General features: G+C 46.2%; 1 protein-coding gene across 16 annotated transcripts in view; it reads left to right on the forward strand.

Moving 5' to 3' along the window:
• The window catches only part of LOC141576231 (uncharacterized), a 166607-nt gene that overhangs the window by 13648 nt on the left and 130447 nt on the right, over window positions 1-22512 (forward strand). For 7 of the 16 annotated variants that reach the window (XM_074358966.1, XM_074358959.1, XM_074358958.1 and 4 more), the window contains 3 exons: window positions 10627-10776; window positions 10945-11037; window positions 11766-11894. In XM_074358966.1, the coding sequence (XP_074215067.1) occupies window positions 10627-10776; window positions 10945-11037; window positions 11766-11894 (372 nt within the window). The other 9 variants (XR_012504557.1, XR_012504560.1, XM_074358964.1 and 6 more) reach the window with 8 other exon arrangements.

A 22512-nucleotide genomic window follows, 5' to 3' on the forward strand; every position in this document is an offset into this window, starting at 1 on the left:
TAAATACAGCCTCTGACGTGGCCTCTCTCTAATCTTGCACAATGTGATAAACCTCTCTTTTCCTCCGTTTCTTCATGTGTCAAGTTGGAGTGATATTATTTTAGGTTTTCGTGAAACAATACAAACATAAGCCATTTGTGCCTCAGTAGAAACCTGACCTGTTAGAGAATCAGGGGTTTCTTTAAAAAAAAAAAAAATCTTGTTCATAGCACTCTGTCTATGTGTAATTTGAATTTCCTGGAGTGTGTGGGTTGAGACAAAATTACATCATGGGACAGGTGGCCCCTGGGTCTGGGGGCCCCAGTTTCCTCCTCCTCCCCAGTCCTCTTCCTCTCAGTCCAGGATGAAGTTACTGCCATTAGAATTACATAGACTTCTTGTGGATATGGCTTTTAATTTTATTGTTTCACTGGGGATGGCTGCTGTCATGATTTCCGTGGTCAGGTTTTGGTGACCTGAAGGCTATGCAATTGGGTATTCCTATTTAAGTATAAGAAAAGAAAGTTACAAATACAAAATTAGACCTAGGGTGGAGGCAGGGGCTCTTGGAAGTGGTGACCATTAGCTTTGTTAGCTTCAGGTGCAGTGGCCTCTGGCCATGATGAACCATCCTTGTGCTCTGGAGTTGGAGCGACCAGTGGGCTCGGTGGGACCGTTTACTAAGTGTATCTCATTTGCTGTGCATTGTCCTCTTTGTACTGTGTGTTCCTTATTTAAGACAGTGAGCTCATTTAATCTCAATAACCTCTTTAACAAAATTGGACTTTGTATTTTGAGATGTAAAGTAGATTCCCATGCAGTTGTAAGAGATAATATGGAGAGAGTCTATGGACTCTTTGCCCAATTTTCTTTCATGATTCCATCTTGCAAAATTGTTGTACAATTTGTTATTGACTCACTAACCCTTTGAGGTTTGTGTTATTACTCCCATTTCTATTCGTGAATAAATTGGGGTTTAGAGAAGCACACAGGCCTGCCCAGGTCAACCACATGGTTAATGTAGAGTCAGGTGGAACGTGGGCTAAGGGTTTCCAGGCAGTACCATTGTGATGGTCTGTGGCAGGGGCAGCATTCACTTGCATGTTTATTCATTCATTCAACAAACATTTATTGAGTAAACTCTGTGGGTTAGATGCTTTCACAGGGTTATCTGATTCTTCAGCAGTACTGAGAATCAGGTAATGTTTTCTTTTTTTAATCTGAGAAATTTAGCTCTGAGAGGTTATAACCCCCCCAAAGGAAATATAGCTCATAAAGGAGGGATAGTAAATGTGTACAGTCCCCCACTTTTTATGCAGATTGTACCCTAGGCATTTTACATTTGCAAACTTCCATAATTCAGATATATTCTTGTAAGGCAAGGAATTTTTTTTTAATATAAGTATAGTCAAGTTTCCAATGTTGTGTCAATTGCAAGGGCTTTTTTGAAATTTTGAATTAAAAAAATTAATATTTGACGTGGGGTAATTAGGTTTATTTATTTGTTTCATTTTTTTTTTTTAATAGAGGTACTGGAGATTGAACCCAGGGCCTCATACATGCTAAGCATGGGCTCTGCCACAGAACTGTACCCTCCTCCCCAAGGAAAGTTTTCTTATCCATTATCCTGCAGCTTAGGAGTTCAAGTAAATTGGAGTTGAAATCCAGATCTTTTGATCCCACTGTGGTTCTTTTCTTTATATTCTGCTGAAGGGGGGGTGGGGAAAGCAGTTCCTTTGTTCATTCCTTTATTCAGCAGTTTTGAGCACTGACTTTGCATCAGGGCCTGGCTAGGTGTTGGAAACTGAAAACAAGAAATGACCCTTTTCTGCAGGGTCTGGAAGCCTAGACCAAAAGCTGGGTAATGTGACCCGAGCTATGGTAACCATGTGCAGACGCTGAGGACAAACTTTACCCCTGTCTTTGCTTGGGCTTCCCTGCCTTATGGCTGCTATACACCAGGTCACCGCATCCCAGATGGGCCTGCAGCCCACAGCAGAGTGTGTACCTCAGTCTCCTCTCCCCTCTCAGCAGGGCCTGCAACATGAGCATCCCTACTATGTGCAGTGTGCTGAAGACAACCAGAATCTCCCCGTGGTGGTCCAACCTGTTGGGGATCAACTCAGAGGAGAATTTCTTTTGCATCTATAAGTGAATCTCCTCGGTGAGCCAGATCAGCCCGTGCGGCTCCCAGTGGGCACTCTGTATCCACTACAGGCACCACTACTGGCCCAAAAATGGGTGGAGCGACTTCCAGACCCACCGCAAGGTCGTGGGCCTTGTCACCATCACCGACTGACTCTTGGACAAGACCTTCTAGAAGCTCCACGTGCAGAGGAGCTGTATGGCACCACGCTCTACGACCCTCAGCTCTTTGCCTTTGGGTTGCATGGGGAGGTGGTCAAGCAGCCGCCCACTGATGTGGCCTTCAACCTACATGGACTGCAGAGTGGTGGAGAAGAGGGTCGAGGACATCATCAAGTCACTCTTCATCTTGCTGGTGTCCAAGAGACTGGACGGGGCCCCCAACAATTCTAGGGACAAGATCCCCCTCCCCTGCATCCCGTTTGAGAAGGAGGACTTGGTGGGACTGGACACAGACAGCAGATAAGCCTACCTGGAGGCCGGCTGCCCTGGCTGTGTGCCGGGCTGCTTCCCTACATCCAGAAAGGGATTGGCAAGGAGGAGGGCTGTCTTGTAGCCAAGGGGGGAGGTAGGTGCAGCCCGCCAGTTTTCAGACGTTTAAAAGTGAATCCGCCTTTGTTTCAGAGAGATCCTTTTAGGGTTAGTGTGGACAGTTACTCTCTTTTTTCAGCCAGGACCCCTGGTGGGACCCCTGGAGTTGCTGTCCAATAGAGTAGCGACAGCCACTGATGCTAGGAGCACTGTGGGTTTCTAATTTTTGCTTGTTCCTCTTTTTCTTTCTCTTTTTTCCGTTTTCTCTTGGACCTCCCTGTGCGCATGTTCTTGGGTCTGAAAATGTGGTCTGTGCACACCCTGCACTGGAAATAGCGAGATTGCCCTCGGTGCTGCCTCCATTGCTTTGAAAAGCAAAAACTTAATGGTTGCTTTGATTCATGTATTATCTCAGTCATGTTTTTATTTTCTAATTTTTTTTGGAATTTTTGCTTTGTTATCATGTCACCTGCTGGTGTTTGATACCTGGTAGAATCCTTGCTTTGAGAAACATGTTTGGTCCTCCTTACATTTGGTGACAAATGAGCCCTTATTAATTTTGTTTGTTTTGAGGAGGTGAGATGCGAATTGATTTATGCGGCTTCTGAGGGATGTTTTTCATGGGTATTTTCACTTGGAAATTCAAAGTCTGCAGCACCTTGCTTGATTCTGGCTTTTACACAAATGTGTTCGGCATGCGGCTCCTGGATGTCGCTGTGTGACGTGCGTGATGGCATTTCCAGGCCGGCGGTCACTGGTGAGGAAGTGGCCGGCTCGGGGGTGAGCAGCTGCAGGGGAAGCTGTTGGAGGAAGCAGTCACCGGGTTTTCATTTGCTTTTGCCTTCCCCATGCCATTTACTTTACTTTGTCCTCGTAAAGGGGCAAAAGCGCGTCTAAAATCCATGTCACCTTTTTACTCCCTTTACGAGGCTGGTTTTTCTGAGTATCAGGACAACATGGCCTTCTCCTAACTAGCTGGCTCACCTGGATCTGGTGGACACAGGGACCACTAAAGGGGACCGTAGCTTCCTCTCTACTTCAGTCAGTGGGCATTCAGAGCCGGGTCTGTGGTTTGCCTCAGCAGCCGTGCAGGCCTTCCTGCACCAGCCTTTACTAATAACCCATGTTGGCAGTAAATAGCTGACTCTGTGTCTGTTGCAGCTGACGTCCACCACTGACGGCCGTGTTGTTAGTTTGCGGTAGTGAGACTCCAACACCCCAGTCAGCCGTGAAGGAAGATCCTTTGGCCGACCTAGGATCTTGGATTCTCACCCCCACCCTGGTTCATCTCACCCGGGGGTAGGGTTTGGCCATCACCATCATGCTGACCATGAGGCCTTGTTTCTCCTTTCATGCTCTGGTCCAAATGTGGACACTTCATCCTTCACTGACTTGGTCTCGCTTGAGACAGGCCAGACTTCTGAAAGAGTCCATCACAGTCTGGGAGGGAACAGAACAGAAGTTAAGTGTCACAGGTAGAAAGAGTCTAGGCTGTCCGAGTTGGTAAATGCAGGCTGGGATCTGTGATGGCTGGGCTGTGCCCTGGACACAGTCCTTTCCCGTGGCTCCTGAGAGCCCAGGGGTCGGAGTGAGAACAGCCTTGCCTGGGTTCCTCCATCTTCACCTGCTCACTGGCATGTGTGTCTGCTAACGATGAGCTCCCAAACCTCAGGCCCTTCGAAGTTCAGACCACGGGAGAACATTGAGTCCCATCTCCTGGGCCTCCTTTGTGAGAATCCAGTGCCTTCTGAGGTGACCCGTGTCAGGAGGTGCCTCCCCCTCTAGGGAGCACCCTTCAGAGGACTGTGACTCACTGCACCATGCTGTGAGCTTGCAGAGTTCCGGCCGCGGTCTCTGCAGAACCAGACTTGAGATGGGCTTAGCGACGGAAATGACAGGACCGATTTCAGGGCAGGGCTGTGGTGAGCCAACAGGGGAAATTGAATGTGACCTCAAACACCTATATGGGCGCTGGGGCTGTTACTAAAATGGGAACCCGGGAGTTACCTGCAAGGGATTGAATTCCATAGTAAACGGTGGACATGAGGCATTTTAAGATGCCATTTGTCATCCGAGTTATGAATTCAAAGAGGCACTCCGCTCTATGAGCCTGGGGCTCAGGTGAAGGAGCCAAGTAGAGTTACACGTTGGGAGTCGTCATTCTTAGCTGGTGTTCACAGCCTTGCATGTGGATGAGCTCACCTCGAGATGTACAGACTGAGGCTGAGGGAGGGCAGGGCTGTGTCTGGGCTGGAGGATAGCCCAGGCAATGCAGCTTTGGTGTGTCAGTCAGCGGCGTTTGGGATTTTCAGAGCAATGCGATTTATCCTCAAGGTTCCGGGGAGGGGGGCGTTGCCGCCCAGGAAGAAATCAGAAGGGAGGGTCGTGGCCACATGTGCATCTCAGGAAGATGCAGAAGCTGCAAGATCTGGGCGGGACACCTCCTCAGAAGCTGGAAATGCAGTTGGGAGTGGGGAGAAGGAAGTCACACTCACCTGTGAGGGAGGGAGGGAGGCCTGGGGAGCCCCCACCCCAGCGGACTCACTTTCCGCTTTCCACGTAGAAAAGGCGATCAGACAGAGGATCTGAGGTGAGAGGGGATGGGGGTTGGGAGGGGAGCCAACCTGGAGAATGGTGGTTGGACAGTTCTGGAATATTCTCCCTGCCTAGTAGTCTTAAAAACAAAAACGAAACTCTTAAGAACACGGATAGTGACTAGGGAGGAGGCAGTACTTTTTCTGGCCTCCTAAGTGTAAGGCATGTATCCAGGGATACACAGAAGAATCGGGCAGTCTGTCCCGGGGACTTGATCCTTACCGGGGGAACAGTGCAAGTTTAAATGGGGAGAAGGGCAGCGGAGGGAAACTAGCCAGGCCCCGTGTCAGGTACCAGTCGGCCAACCTACTTGGGTGTTGCATTCACAGCCATGCCTCCCAGGTGGGCGGTGGCAGCCCCCTTTTGCAGATTGGCAAGCCTTCTCAGAGGGGTTAAGTATTGGTCCATTTAGCGGCTAGTAAATGCTGTAGCACGATTCAAGCAAGGCCTTGTCAGACTTCAAGGGCGTGTTTTCTCTACTAATTCTGGTACCTCCCTGTTGTACCTGGAATGGTGAAGTGGGTCAATTTTGGATCCTTTCAGAAAAAGTGATTTAACTGCCTCAGAACTGTTTCACAAAGCTCAGTGTTGTTTGATGGTTCGGAAGCACCGCAGTGCTTTTCGCCCCACAGATGTAAGGTCTTATTCCTTTGACGATGACGTGGTTGCAAATGACGTACAGGTGCAAACCAGACTTAGCAGCTTCTGAAGGGAAACTCTCCAGTTCTCCCTTGATCGGCTTTTTTCCGCGGGATGTAACTGCTGCAACTTAGGCCTGAGATTTCCGTATGGAGTGAGGGTTTGGTATCCAATGTTAGCATAAAATGATCAAATGGAGAAAATCGACGTTGACAGTTTATTTTTGGGTTTCATTAGACAAGATGCACTATCAGTTAATGGCCCAAAGAGCATATGAAATTGAGTACAGAACTTTGCATCTCTTACTTTCTACTTAGAGCTGTCTTGGAATTTAAGGTTGTCTGCTTTGGAACTTCAGCTCCACCACCAGGGCACCTGTCAGTGTGTTGGTGTGATTGCATTTACACAGTGAATGTAATCTGGGCTTCCTTGGTCCCAAACGCTCCAGTGCAGAATCAAGGGCTGTAGTCATCTCTTAGTCATGCAAATACTTCTAAAACTATATGATGCCAAAAAAAAAGGAGACAGAGAGAAATTACCTTTATCAAAAATCCTTTGGATTCTAACTGCAAAGTGTTGTTGAGCAGCTCTGGTTTCCTTTGGATATGAGTACATACATTTCTTTGCATGTAACTTGGTTTTTGGACTAGAACACCAAGCTCTGGCTTTCCACGAGCCACAAAAATAGTAGCCAAATTGCACACGTATGAAATATTTTATTCTTTTTTCTGAGAAAGAATCCTTGAATTTGGGACTTGGGCTGTGATTTTTGCTTTTTGCTTCTCCCACCCGTCTTATCTCTCACTCCTTATTCCCACGTGGACTTCAAGAGTTTGTGTTCTCAAAGGAGCAGGTGGACAAACACCCAGTTGGTCATTATGCAGTGCTGCTTTAGAGGGAGCCCAGCCAAGAGCTAAAGGACATTATCAGAGAGGACATCCTAGAGGAAATGGACTCTACATTCAGTTGTGAGGACAGAGTCAGAATCAGCCAGGAGAAGGGGTCAAGATGGTGGCTCAGGTGGCAGGAGCAGCCAGGCAGAGGCCTGGAGGCTTGTGGGTGGGGATTAGGGGAGAGTGCCCTGTGCAGTCCAGGGTGGAGGGTGCCCCTGCTGGGGAGGACACTGGAGAAGGCCTGGGTTGGAGGGCTTTGGAGGAGCTTGTTTTTTACTACAACTGACAGAGGAGGCAGTGAAAGTTGTCAGCAGGAAGTGACCCTCAGGAGAGGTACTCCTGGTTTTGCTTCTGATGGTCTACAGAAAGAAGGGGTCGGGACCGGTGAGAGCAAGTCTGTCTGTCCCTTTGAGACCCACCCCTTCATTCATTTATTCATAACACACGCACTTCTCTGTGTCTAGGGGAGAGGGGTGAAGTGACAGTAGTAAGCAAAATGTACTTGCTTCTTGCGAGCTTAGCAGTGTCAGAAGTTGATTTAGCTTGGAATGTTCTAGGAACACAGCAGGGAAACCTAAACCAAAGTGCGGGGATTGGAGGCAGGGAAGGTTTCCTTGAGAAACAGAATCAAAATGAGCCTGGATGCAGGTGGGAAGTAGCTAGGCATCAGGTCAGGGGGCCCCTGAGGTCACTGGGGACCTGGGTACTGCGGTGAGGCTGGGCAATGAGAGGAAGGGGCGGGGGTGGTGTTAGAACTGTACCAGCGAACCTCCGAAGTGTTTCGGTGGAGGAGTCATGTAATCAAATTTGTGCTTTGAGAAAGCTGTCCCTGCTCTCTCGCTCTCACGCTCTCGCTCTTGCTCTCTTTCGAGAGAGAGAGAGAGAGAGAGAGAGAGAGAGAGAGAGAGAGAGAGAGTGTTTGTGTGTGTGTGTGTGTGTGTGTGTGTGTGTGTGTGTGTGTATGTGTAGCGGATGAGGGGGTGGGTGCCACAGAGTGGGAGGGTCATTAGAAGACCACTCACAGGCTGGGAGGCGACCAGTGGGAGAGGGGCGTCCGGGCTGCGTGGGGACAACAGGGACAGTGTGGATGTATTATTTCCTTATGGGGAGCGCTTGTTAGCGGGGCCGCCCTCGCAGGGCCTTGTGGCTGGAAGAAAGCAGATGGTGGTAGCCAGGCTGACTTTCCGCTTCTGTCCTTCCCTGCCTTGTGTGATGGTCTTAGCTCAGCCAATATTTGGAACAGAAGAGCTAAATTCCAGGGTAACCCAGGACTTTGTTGACCTCTTTCAAGTGAGATCTGATAGGATTTATGTGTGTGTTGAGATCTGCATGTTCACTTAGCTAGAAATTCACCGTCTTTTGCATTTCCATAGGGGTTTTTTTTCTTGATAAAGATTGCTTTCTTGGTGAAAGGAAATTGAATATAGCTGCTGTTTTTCTCAAAAATATCTTATCTTTAAAGAAATTTAATATTCAAAAGAATAGGAATATTCTGAAATGATAAAGTAAGGCTTCGGTTTAGTTTCTTTGGTTTCAGAGTTGACACGGAATTTGAGCCTTTGCATTACTTAATAGCACATCCTTGTCAGTATTTAAAGAGCTGTTAGTGAGCGCCCCAGGCCCTAGCTCTCAAAGCATCATTAAAGCTTGCTCTGAAATTGTGAATTTGTAAAGATCTTGCTTGCAGAATCCAAACAGATGGTTTATAATATGCAGCATAGCCCTTTTTATAAAATAATAGTTTAAAAGTTAAGAAAGTAGAGGATAGATATTAAAGCTGAAACAAACATTCTTGTGCTAATGTTGCGACTGGAAATTTTGAAAAGAAAAATCCTTCTGTAATATCATCTACATGAAATACTTCTATGTCTATCACTTTTGAAAAATAACTACTCAGTATTTTTCGAAGTCAGGACCATTCCAGCTCAGATACTGGCAGTGATGTTTGCTGGTTTTCAATTGTAGAGTCTAAATTTGCCTTCTTTGCTTTGTTTTTTTTTTATTTTTGTTGTTTTTTTTTTTTTTTTTTTTTTTTTTTGTAGTGAGAGGGTTGAGTAGTGCTTTGCCAGCATGCTTTTGGGGCAATTTTGGGGCAGACCTCGTGCACCAGCAGTGAGATATTTCTGTGTATTTTACTTGCTGGACATCACCAGGGCACATGCGGAAATACGAGGCGGTTTGTGCCTGCAGGCCGGGATGCTTCAGGACTCCCTGGTCCATCACCATTTGTTCTGGAGCTGCTCCGGTCAGTGAATGACTTTCTGTGGCTTGGAGGTAAGGTGGTCTGATGCAGATGATCAGATGTGTAGTTAAAGTGCTGTTACTTGAAATAAGAGAAAACTTTGAAACACAGCTCTAAAAATACAGAATGAGGGAGGAGAGTTGGCTGAGCTGCTTGCAGTGGGGAGTCTTCTCAGGTGACTCCCTCACCGTGATTCCTGCCAATATCCGCCCCAGCCCTGCACGGTAGTCCTGCCGAAGCAAGCATGTCCTTTGCTCAGAAACGCCCCGGATTTCCTTGTGTCTCTGTGTGTTGGCTCTTTTAAAGCACATCTTGCCCTTTGCTCCGAAAGAAATTCTCGTTAGGAACCTCTTACACTCATTCTTGCAGACCTTGTCCATAGGTAGCTGCTGAGTGGATGAACAGAATACAATATCTCCATGTAGTGGAATATTATTCAGACATAAAAATGAATAAAAAAGAAAAAAAGGAGGGGGAGATGAAAAAGGCCACCTGTTCTGGGAAGTCCACCCTGACGGCTCAACCCACCCTTTTCCCTTTGAAACCCCACCCCTTATACTCCTCTCTATTTGATAGTACTTGCCACCTTCTAATAAACTATAACCTTTAAAAAAAATAAGATGCTAATACCACTTTGAAATGGACGACCATTAATAACAGCATAAGTAAAAGGAGCCAGAAACAAAAGGCCACATATTGTTGATTTCAGTGATCTGAAATGTCCAGAATAGGCACATGCAGAGGCAGAGGGCAGATGATGCTTGCGAGGGGCTGGCTGGACAGGGGGATGGGGAGTGACTGCTAATGGACAGGGGATTTCTTTTGGGGTGATCGGGTGTTCTGGTAAGGGCTTCACAACCGTGAATATACAGAAAGATGCTGAATTGTACCCCTTTAAGTGGGTGAGTTTTATTATATGTGAATTATATCTCAATTATAAAACACTGGAAACAAAAAAAAACTCAGTCAAAGGACAACCTCTCCTGGGCCTGCCCCGCAGTGGGGTCTGTCAGTCTTCCTCTGTGATTGAGATGCTTGTGACATGCTTTTCTCCTGCAGGGATTGTCTCCTGGGGGTGGGAGCGGGAGGCACGGTCCATGTGTCTCCATCATCTAGCATGTTGTAGATGTTCCCTAAATGCTTGTTAATAAATGCTCTGAGAGTAAGGACTAAAATGGGGCTCTTTCCTGGAAGAAGCTGTCAGCTCAGAGGGCCTGCCAGCTACTTAGGATAAATACGGGTCAGAGTGAAGTAACAAAATTCTCTGATAGAAGTTTAACGACGAGCTATAGTACACACTAAGTAGAAGAGATTCTTGAATGGACTTACATTTCCTAATTTGGCTTCGTAAGGAGTAGAGAGAAATAAAAGTGGGAAAGAGAAGAAATCAATGCAAAAGAAAAGAGAAAACATATAAAAATTATTAAGCTGAATGAGAAAAGGAAATGATGGCAGCTTGAGTACGTTGTATTGAAAGAGAAGTCTGTAAATCCACGTGACTGATGGCTGGAGGGTAGCTGTGAGATTGGGCACTTCTCCAGGATGAGAACCCACCCGGGACCCTGACCCACATGGTGGTGATGGGCTGTCAGCTTCCTGCAGAGAACGGTGTCCTGCGTTCTTGGCCTCTCACCTTCAGTCCATTGGAAAGGTACAGTGGAGCTTCCCGGGGGCTACACGACGTGCGACACCACTGCAGACGGAGGGCAGAAGTGCTTGTGGGGACCCGGCTCACTTGTGTTGAGCCAGACGGTAAGGAAATTTGTAGAACTGTAAAACGATGCCACTCTTCTGGTGTTTTGTTTTGGAAAATAGTTATTCTTCATAAAAACTTAACATTTAATGGGCTTATTATTTTAATAGGAATGAATACATAAAGTTTTAAATCCTTCTCTATTTTTCTTCATTTTTTTAATGGAGGTACTGGGGATTGAACCCAGGACGTCTTGCATGCTAAGCCTGTGCTCTATCCCTGAGCCATATCCCTCTCCCCTGGTTTTACTCTTGAATATGGTAAGTATCTGTAGGTATAACCTGCACACACACACACGAAAGCACTCTTTGAGATCCTCAGTGATTTTTCAGAGTGTCAGGGAGATCTAAGACCAAAAAGTTGGAGGCCCGCAGAGCTAAAGAATACAGATGAAGACTGTAGCCCAGCTTGTCAGGCGTGAGGCTGCGTAAGGTTCTCAGGGTGGAACTGCCAGTGAGAGGAGAGCAAAAGGTTGTAGCTACTAACTGTGGCCGCCTTTGAGAAGGAGGCAGGCCAGTTAGATATTTATTCCAGGTGGGCCAGATGAATGTAGGGTGAAGGAGGTGGAAAGGTATTCTGGTCCTGCTTCAGGTGGTATTAATTTAAAACACTTTCATTTCGGGGTCCTTCCTGCTCAATCCATCTCTCTGCAGTGCCAGCATCTGGCCCAGAGCCTGCCACAGAGCGCACATTAGATTCTTGGTTAAAAGAAGGACTGGATGGCCTGTTTCACGTGTGGGCTCAGTCCCTCAGTGGAACCTTGAGCACCGTGAGATTCTTCCGTGTTGCCAGCCTTGACACGGGCGTGCAGAGCAGAAAAGGTGGCATGTTCCTATTTGTAACAAAACTAGAGATCTGTGGGTTTGACCTTTGGGGGAAAAATTGGCATTTCCACGTAATCAGACTGTCCAAATCATTCTTAGTCACTGCAGTCTGGGATGAGGATGGGCCGTAATTTTGCTCATTGTACTTTCATTTTAACGACCAGCTGACCCTGAGGGGCTGTGTTCGGCCTCTGTCATCTGTCACTACCCTGCTGAGACTGGTTGCCAAGCTGGGGCTCAGAGGTTCCAGGGCAGCTCACTTCCTGCCGAGGCAGCCAACAGACACCACCCAGGTAAGCTCTGCCCGTGCCTCTCTCCTGGGCTCGTTGGCAGTCCTTCAGCAAGCAGGAGTAATTTGTTATTGTCCCCTCTGAGTTAAGCTTGACTAATGTTTAAATAAAGTATAAAATCCGTTGCATCAAGAATCCCACACATGAGACATTTTCTTCTGATTTTACTGAATGTGCATCGATCTTATTGAGTCTTATTGAATGATAATGATTACAGTCATTGGTTGATTTCTGGAACAGATACATAACATTTCATGGTAGATCGACCTTGAACTTCTGGGTTCTTTTCATCCTGTGTATTTGCTGATGTTAATCCCAGATGTCAGTTTTAACAGCTGATTCAGGGCCTGGGGGCTGCTGCTTTTTTTCCTGGTTGACGAATGTCTCTTACTGAGTGAAATTAGATTTGGTTATGTTCATTAGCAGCTGCAGACAGCAAAGAATTTTTTTCAGGAGATGACCTGCAAATGATCGCTGAATGACTTTGACCCTTTGGGCCCCTAATGAATGAAATTGCCTTAAAAGGTTCAGGACATAGCTGTCATATCGCAGAGCTTGCACAGGTAATAATAGAATGCGGAGATCCAGGTGGGACACAGAGCTGCCAGGTGATTTTTGATGCATGAGTTTTTATTTATTTTTTTTATGGATTATTCCCTCCAAGGAGAAAGCCTCTGGTAGTAGATGTGTATTAGATGAGGAAATGCCATAAATTTCCTTTTCCCTGATTTATTCCATCCCCCACCACCACCAAGTGGTGCAGAGAACATTTATAAACCACCACTGAAGCCGCGCGCACTGAACCTGGGTGCACTCTTTGTACCCAATGAATCTGATGGTTCTTGAAGAAGTGTTCATCATTCTTCCTCAGACCGTTCAAGTGGTTTCCGTGTGGTCTCAGCTACTGGAGAGGGAAGAGGCAGCCTGAGATGTGATAGAGGAGATCAGGTCTAGATGTCTCTGTTCCCCCTTTCCTGGGCTTGATTCTGACCTGAGGTCCCTCCCGTCAGTGTTCCCCCCACTGTGTTTATCCCTTGCCGTCATCGTCTCTGCTGTCTCTGGGAGGAGGTTCCAGCTTTCTAAGCCCCCGGTCCTCTGCTCCCTCTCTCTGGGAGTGCCTGTTGCTGTGGGTGGCTTTGTTTTGTTGTCACCCTGCAATGTGAAGAGTCCTCGTGTGCTGAGGCCGTTCTACTCATGTGAGCAGTGAGGCTCAGAGATTTTGCAGAGTCATGTTTCTTTTTCCCCCTTGCTGAGTGTACGTGAAAAAGGTTTAAGTCTGAGAAAGGGCTCTGTCTGCAGAAATGTCTTTATTTAGCATTGCATGGTGTAAAAACCTTGAGAGCTTTTGAATCATTGAAGACAGTCTGTGGCGAAACAGTCAGTGAAGCCCAGGTGAGACCTGGAAGAGCCGCACTTCCCTCACTGCCACGGGTGGTGACTTCACCCCCGTTCAGGCAGTAAAGGGCCCAGACCTGTGAAAGGAGGTGACATCATGAATACATATGTGTATCCGCTGCTTCACCTTGGGTGTTAATTTCAAGCTGAGGCAGTTTGTGGCGGCAGCCTCATCCTACATCAGGAATTTATGAGGAAGACCAGACAGACTTGGTTAGTGCAGTATGAAGTTTTCATGAAATTAATGTCATTCTAGTAAGATAGGGAGTAAAGTGTCTTAAGCAGACAACCTTGAAGTTTATTTATATAGAATGTGTATTTTTACAACTCAGAATTCGTATTGCCATGTAACCATCCACTAGAACTTTTAAATTTGTAGGAATATGACCAGAACCATTAATTTAGAACAATCAACATTAAATATTTTCAGGGAATAACCTTATCTCTTTTGTGATTGAAGAAAATTTTGATTTTTTTCTGTACTCTTAATAGGTTTTAAAATATCAAAACATTGATTTGACATGTCACTTTTTAAATAGAGAGAATAAAGTTCAAGCTGTTTTAATATGTAACTAAATATTTTTGTATTTCAGTAAGCTGGTGTGATTTCCTGACTCTTTGGGAAGTATTTTGCAAGACACTTAGATTACCTACTGTTGGAAAAATGCAGAAGTGACTTTTATGAATATAGGACTAGTACAGATCTGTTGGTTTTTGATATAGTGCAAGACATGAGGACTAGGAGAGTTTTGCTGCTGATTGCCAGATGGACAGATGCCGGGACCCAGTCTCCCCTCCTGTAAAATGAAGAGGCTTAACTGGATTCTTCTCACTACTAAGATGAGTTTCCATGAGCCTATGTGTTTTGTTTCTATTCAGGAGTATTTACAATTTCAGATTAAATGCTGAATACCACTCCCTTCCCCGAAGCAGAATTCAGTGTGTGCTAGATAAGCATTTAGTTATCTGATTCTTCTTTCTTTATTTTAAATTTTATTTTCCTGAGTTATAGTCATTTACGATGTTGTGTTAATTTCCAGTATAGAGCACAATTTTTCAGTTATACATGAACATGCATATATTCATTGTCACATTCTCTTTCACTGTGAGCTACCACAAGATCTTGTATATATTTCCCTGTGCGATACAGTATGTTCTTGTTTATCTATTCTATATATACCTGTCAGTATCTACAAATTTCAAACTCCCCGTCTATCCCTTCCCACCGCCCCTTCCTGGCAGCCAGAAGTTTGCATTCTTTGTTCATGAGTCTGTTTCTGTTCTGTATTTACACTCATTTGTCCTATTCTTTTCTTTTTAGATTCCACATGTGAGTGATCTCATATGGTATTTTTCTGTCTCTTTCTGGATTACTTCGCTTAGAATGACATTCTCCAGGAATATCCATATTGCTGCAAATGGCATGATGTTGTCCTATTTATGGCTGATTAGTATTCCATTGTATAAATATACCACATCTTCTTTATCCACTCATATGTTGATGGGCATTTAGGCTATTTCCCTGTCTGGGCTATTGTAAAGAGTGCTGCTATGAACATAGGGGTGCAAGTTTCTTTTCGAAGTAGGGTTCCTTCTGGATATACGCCCAGGAGTGGGATTCCTTGGTCACATGGTAAGTCGATTCCTAGTCTTTTGAGGAATCTCAATACTGTTTTCCACACTGGCCGCACTAATCTGCATTCCCACCAGCAGTGTAGGAGGATTCCCTTTTCTCCGCAGCCTCTCCAACATTTGTCATTTGTGGACTTTTGAATGATGGCCATTCTGGCTGGTGTGAGGTGATACCTCATTGTAGTTTTGATTTGCATTTCTCTGATAATTAGTGAAATTGAGCATTTTTTCATGTGTCTATTGATCATTTGTATTTCTTCCTTGGAGAATTGGTTGTTTATGTCTTCTGCTGAGTTTTGGATTTTTTTTTTTTTTATATTAAGCCGTATGAGCTGCTTGTATATTCTGGAGATCAAGCTTTTGTCGGTTTCATCATTGCAAAAAGTTTCTGCCATTCCGTAGGTTTTCATTTTGTTTTGCTTATGCTTTCCTTTGCTGTGCAGAAGCTTGTAGGTTTAATTAGGTCCCATTTGTTTATTCTTGCTTTTATTTCTATTGCTTGGGTAGACTGCCCTAGGAGAATATTTTTGAGATGTATGTCAGACAATGCATTGCCTAGGTTTTCTTCTAGGAGGTTTATTGTATCTTGTCTTATGTTTAAGTCTTTGATCCATTTTGAGATTATTTTTGTGTATGGTGTAAGGGAGTGTTCTAGCTTCATTGCTTTACATGCTGTTGTCCAGTATTCTCAACACCATTTGCTGAAGAGGCTGTCTGTTCCATTGTACGTTCTTGCCTCCGTTGTTGAAGATTAGTTAATAAAAGTGTGTGGGTTCATTTCTGGGCTCTCTATTCTGTTCCATTGGTCCATACGTCTGTTTTTGTACCAATACCATGCTGTTTTGAATACTGTAGCTCTATAGTATTATCTGAAGTCTGGGAGGGTTTTAACTCCAGCTTCTTTCTTTTTCTTCAGTGATGCTTTGTCAATTCTAGGTCTTTTGTGCTTCCATATAAATTTTATTATGATTTGCTGTAGTTCTGTGAAATATGTCCTGGGTAATATGATAGGGATTGCATTAAATCTGTAGATTGCCTTGGGCAGTGTGACCATTTTAACAATATTGATTCTTCCAATCCAGGAACATGGGATATCTTTTGTTTTTATTTATTTTAGGCTCTATTGGGCTTAACATTCCTTGATTGATTTTCCCCAATCCTATAGCAGGCAGGTAGCCTTGATGTGCCATCATTGCTTGGCTTATTTGACTAGATTGGGAGAGGAATGTAAATTTTAGCTTTCCATTGTTTTAATAAGTCTTTCCCCCATAGATTTATCAGCAAGTCAGCAATATAAAGTTGTATCTTAGCTGTCTGACCATCAGGGCCTCGACATTCAAGGATCAGACTGCTACATTTTAATCCCTGGGTTCTCCCAACACCCACAACATCAATATTTGCTGGCTGTGTTGGCCATCGACTCGGCAGTGAGTAGAACTAATGATAGAAATGTCCGCTTCAGAATCAATTAAGCCTCTGAAAGATTTTTCTTGTATTTTCACATTATAGACAGGATGTGAATCCAGAATCTTTTTGGTTGAAAACACTCCCACCTTTCCTGTACTTCCAAATCCTTCGTTTCCTCGCACATTGTTGCCGACACCTGCAGGGTAGTATGGCAGTAGCGGCAGCTGAGCAGTTTTATTTCCTTTTTCTGCTTTTCATGGCTTTGTAGATGACATCATAATCTTAATTTCTCCTGCATAGTCACTATCTGTCACCCCAGTATGAACCCGGACACCTTGAGAAGTTAAACTCGATCCTCCTAATAACAGGCCCACTGTCCCAGGAGGAAGAGGTCCATACATTTCTGTTTCTATTAATGATGGTTCCTCTCCTGGCATAAGAATAAGTGAATTTAAACAGGGGATATCGATGGAGGCACTCCCTGCGGTTTCTGGGGATAATTCCATGACATTGTGCTGTAATCTTTGTTTGCACTGGCATGTACAGGGAACGCTCCCTTTTGTCACGGGGCTGGGAGCAAGTCCCTATTGAAGCTTTCCTGAAGCATTGTCCCATCCTTATGCAACACAGACCAACATTGGTTTGCCCACTGATTTCCTTTTTCACATCTTGGACAGACTCCAGGAGATTTTTCCTTCTTATTTCTCATAAAATTTTCTGGTGCAGCCTTTTGTTCTGTATTTCTTCATTCCTTTTTTGTATGATCAATTTTTCCACAATTAAAACATTTGCCTTGAAAAGTTTTTCCTAATTCCAATCCTGCCATGGCTTGCAACATCATATTGGTCTTAAAACTTTCTGTTCCCACTCTCTGACAGAATTTTATATATTCAGTCAATGGAGCCGTCCCTTTAAAGGGACCGATAGCCTTTATGCATTCCTCCTTAGCATTTTCATAAGCAGGAAGTTGAAGAATTTTGTTCGCAGACTCCAGGCTTGTCTGAATGGGAGATGGGAGCAAGATGACCAGAGCAGAGTATACTGGGCAGGTCCCATACACCTGCCTCTGTCACTGCCATATCCCCAGACCCCTGACCACACCACACAAGCCTCCTGGGAGCAAGCTAACCAGGAGAATTTCATCCCTAGAACCTAGGGAAGCAGATGCTGCCCCCAAGGCAGGCCTCAGGGGAGATGGAAACCAATCCAGTAGCTCACACCCCACTTCTTATGCACATACTGAGAGTCCCTGCTGTGATAATGATGACAGTGGGGGTTGGAGGTGCCCAAGACCATACTGGGCACAATACTCAGTAATTACTTCATTTACTTTATCCCTCACAAGCCCTTTATGAAGTTGGTGCCTTTACTTTTTCCCTCTTTGACAGATAAGGAAGCTGAGGTTGGAAGAGGAGTGACTTTTCTAATACTAATTAACGATGATGGAGGTGGGGCCCAGGTCATCCATCTCCAAAGCACAGAGATCTTAACACACAGAGGATCCAGGAAAATGGGCATAGAATCTGATGGGAGACCCTTTTCCACTTGGTTATTTCTTCATCTGGTTTACCAAGAGGTGTTTTCACGTTCTTACTTGAAATGTTAAGACTATATTGACCTCTTTGCAAATTACCAACTGGGTAGAAGAAGGTCAGACAGCAGATGGTCCCGAGGTCCCTCTGACTCAGTGACATTGTGAACTGCTATAAATAACAGCCAGATACCCTTCAATCTTCCAGTTCAAAAGGATAAGCCTGCACGTTATGTTCAGTCATTGACTCCTGAAAGTATAGGCTGTCTTCTCCCAGCTGACCTCCCCTTTGGTGGATATGTACAAAAATGATGTACATCCAAAACCAGGAGCTTGGGCTCCAATAATGACATACCTTATATGAATAGTATTTACATATTTTACATGCATTTCAGTAAACTCATTAGTTTCCTGAACTCCAGGTGGTAGAAATGAAAACTTGCAATATAATGGAAAACTTTGGCACTGAAAAGTTGACTCACACTCCCCGTCCTATATAAAATTCTGTGCTGCTCAGGAGACGATGAGGAAAACTGATGACGCAATAAGTGTATTTCCTTCCCTAAAATCACTTGTGACTTCATCGATGAGATCACATATATAGAAGAAAGCAAAAAGCCAGCGTTAATACGTGAGTGCTGTGTTAAGATCTATAGGGATTGTCTCAGGCTAAGCTTCCCAGGAAGCAGATCCTCAGACAAAAATGTGTGTGCGAGCCTGTTTCGGGTATGTTCTTACTTAGGAAGCTCCTAGGGGGAGGCAAAGTGAAAAGTGCTATTTCAAGTGAAAACAAAAATAATTCACCATCCCCCACTTAAACCACGTGGGCTGGCAGAAAAAAGCCACCTTTCACATGGTTTCACTCATAGGGAATATCCAGGAGAGGTAAAAACAGGCAGAGAGGAAGAGGACTTGGGGTTGTCAGGGACTGGGGAGGAAGGAAGCAGAGTGTGTGCTTTGGATCCAGGATTTTACTTTGAGGAAAGAAATAGTGAGAAACTAGATAGTAGTGATGGTCGCACAGCATTGTGAATGCACCTAATCCTCCTGAATTGCACAGTCCAAAAGGGAAAATGTCTATATTTTATTGCAAGAAACTAAAAACATAAAAATAAAGGATATCATAGAAGATGTGAAAGAAACAAAGGAAACTAAAGAAAAACCAAACGAAAACAACTCCAGGGAAGGGAAGTCAACTTTGGGTGGGGGAGGGGATTGACAGTGGGAATTTGGAGAAGAAGGTGTGGCTGGGGGCAGAGGGTGCTCAGCCCTACAGGGTGGTGATGCCTGAACTGGTTCTCCGTTGCCCAGCATTCCAGGTGTAGTTTCTGGAGGAGCAGTGGGAGCTGCAAGCCGGAGCTTGGGGTCTCCTGGTGGGCCCAGATCGTCCTTTGATTGGTCTCTGGCATCTTCCCGTACCCCGCCTGCTCTGGATCTGTAAATGTTAGACTTGGAGAGAGCTTTGAGTCTTGTGGAAATGCTCAAGCTGTGACAGAAAAACAATTTCCCCACGTGCATCCCTTTCCATGTGCCTTTTCAAGAACAGAAAACTTCCCAGAGCTTTTCAGACACGTGTCACACAGGAAGTGCCCACAGGATGTGTTCTGTGACTGAATTCTTCCAGACAGGTGGTCTGAAGCCAGTCTTTGCTCTGGTCCCAACAGCAGCCTCTGGGGATGCCTCCCTGTGTGGCCCAGCCCTCGGCCCTCCCTCACCTACACACAGGCACCCAGCCCTGCCCTTCTCACCTTCGGGCTAGGCCTCTGTTGGCTCCTGGTCCTCCACTTGACTCATAGGGAGGAGGGCACGGTGCTCCAGGTCGGAGCTGGGTGTGCTGAGCTGCCCGTCAGCCCCGGGCATTACCCTGGTGAGAGGCCTGGGTGTTGTCTGGGCAGGAGGCCTGCCCTGTTCACATATGGGCCGTGGTAGTGGGGACACCTCCATGTCCAGATCCACCCGGAGCCTGTGCTGGCCCTCAGAAGTGTGGCGCACCAGCCCCTCACTCGGGGATGTGGAATGGGTGTCCTTGTCCACCAGCTCCTGTGGTGTCTGGCTCTGCAATGATAGTGACCAGCGGCCACCCTGGCCCGGAAGTCTGAGAGCCCTGCCTGGCCAGGACCACACCCTGCTTCTGCTCCCTCGACCCTCTGCTGCCACATCAGACTGGGACCTTGGTCAGCTCAGTCACCCGGGAGGGAAGAGACACACCCAGAGGGCATGGGCTCCACCTCAGGCAGCAGGGCCCTGCCCTGGCTCTCCACAACCCAGCCAGCCATCTTGGACCCGGGTTGTGGATGTGACCGGCCTCACAGGCCTCTGACTCTTCCTCAGCCTGCTCTTGCTTGAGGCAGGACCCTCCCACCCCAACATGACGGCCCCATCTGCACCAGCCAGGAAAGGGCTGTGGGGCTACCCAGGTGGGATCTGAGTGGTCGCACGGCCTCTGTAAGCCTTCCCTAGGACTCCCTGTGTTACCTTTGGGTCCCTCTGGCCAAAAGTCCAGAGGCGCCTGGGGTGAAGATTCACCCAGTGTCAGCACCGATGATACAGTCCCTTGTTGCAAGCATTCCACAGGCCGCGCCTTGGGTGTTGGGATGCAGCAGAACATCTCTGGGTTGCACTGTTTACCAACCAAGTGAGCTGAGTAGGGAGCTCCTCTACAAAGTCTGTGTCTTGGAACTTGGAACTATTTTCCAAGTTCTGTTGAGCTCTATTGTGAGGTCACTTCCTGGGGTCCCCTTCCCCAAGCTTCCTCCTGACACAAAGCTCCCCAAGGGCATTTCTGGGCTGCCGATGTCTCACTTCCCACCCCATGCCATGTCCACACACAGTGACACCAACTCAGCTCAGCCCTTAGCCCTGGGGAGACCTGGATGCAGCCAGGGCACCAGCTCTGGACACACCTCTGAGGACACAGCTGGGTTCAGACCCGGCTCCCCCGTCAGCAGTGCTGTCACCCTGGACAAGCCACGTGCCTTTCAGTGTCTCCCCAGTCCCCCATCAGTGCAGAGGGCATCATTCAGGCCCCTGATTCCTAGGTAAGGCATAAGTCTATAGACACATAAATGTCCACTGCATATGTCACACCCATGGGCTGGGATCACAGGGAGCTCGTGCACAGACCTAGCAAATGAAGGACAACACACAGGGCTGGCAGAGCACAGAGCACACCCTACACAGGCTGGGGTCTGCCCTGAGGAATGGGGAAAGTCACCCTTCTTGTCGCCTGCTTCCCAGCTCCCTGTCCCCAGGTTGAAATTAAATACAATTCTGAAATTGTCCACTCTGGCATACAACCTCCTAAGTCATTCTGTCATGTTCAAATTCAGGCTCAGTGTCTCAGCTGGGCCTCTAGGGTGAGCTGCCCCACAGTGTCTCCCTGCTTGTTTGCCTTCTGGGCACACATCCTTGTGTGATCCCCACACCCTCCCCTGCAGGGTGGATGGACATTGGGACCAGGTTCTGACATGTAGACTGACTTGTGAAAACGTGCATGACTTCCACACATTCCCAGCTCCAGTGTTCATTCTTTCTCTTTCTCTCAGTTCTTCTCTGTCTGTCTTGTCTCTCTCTGTTTCTCTCTCTCCCTCTGCCTCTCTGTGTTTCAGCCTGTCTGTCTCTTTCCTGTACGAATGTGTGCATATGTTTACGTGTATATGTGTGTATTCATGTGTGTGTATTTTTAGGACCCAGGGCAGATCACTTCTGAAAATGCCTTGATGACATATTATGCGGTATTCATGTTACTGAAGAAAAAAAAAATCTTTGAAAGTTGTGCAAACACTATGGTGGGATCATCTCTAAGGATCAGTACCGCTGGGGAAGTGATGCACCTGTGGCCCTTTGATGCGTCCTGCACACTGTTCCCCCGGAGAGGAGCGTCTGTTCACTCTTCCCTCCAAGGGGCCTGCTGGGGCCTATGCCTCCTCACGTTGTCACCAGGCTAAAGACCTGCCAGTGCGATGGTGACCAGTGCTGCCTCCACAGTGTGTCCGTCTGCCTGTGTCCTCACCTGAGAGGTTGAGCATCTCGAGCACACTGGCCACCTGCACTGCCTCTCATTGGAACTGCCTGTGTGTGTGTTCTGTTTCTTTTTAGAACACTGGGTTTCATGAGGTTTTTGGCCCACAGGGATATGAAATCATTCTCTGACCTTGGGTCATGAGGAAAGCTTTTTCCACGTTGTGGTTTGGCTTTCCAGCTGTCTTTCTTGGCCTTTGTTTGTTCTTTGGTTTTGTTTGATTTGTTTCACCACAGGAAGAGCTAAGCATCTCCCTTTTGGCTCTGGTTTCATAATTAGAACAGCAGTGCCTACCCCCAGATGATGCACAGAGTTATTAAAAGGGCTTTATTTTGTACATATTATCTTTAATTCATCTGGATTTTTCCTTTCAAAATACAAACATGCTAATTCATGTAAACACACACAAAAAAATCACCAGTCCCCTCTTAAGTTATGTGGGCACACACAAAAAGCCACCTTTTATATGATTTCATTAACAGGGAACTTCTAGGATAGGTAAAGACACAGAAAGAGAAAGGGGATTGGGGTTTTTCTCGGGCTGGGGGAGGGAGGATGTGGGCTGTGCTTTGAATACAAGTTTTTACTTTGCGGAAGGAAATAGTCTGAAACCAAAGAGTGGTGTCGGTCTCACA

Source organism: Camelus bactrianus, chromosome X, assembly GCF_048773025.1.
Source record: "Camelus bactrianus isolate YW-2024 breed Bactrian camel chromosome X, ASM4877302v1, whole genome shotgun sequence".
Lineage (NCBI taxonomy): Eukaryota > Metazoa > Chordata > Mammalia > Artiodactyla > Camelidae > Camelus > Camelus bactrianus.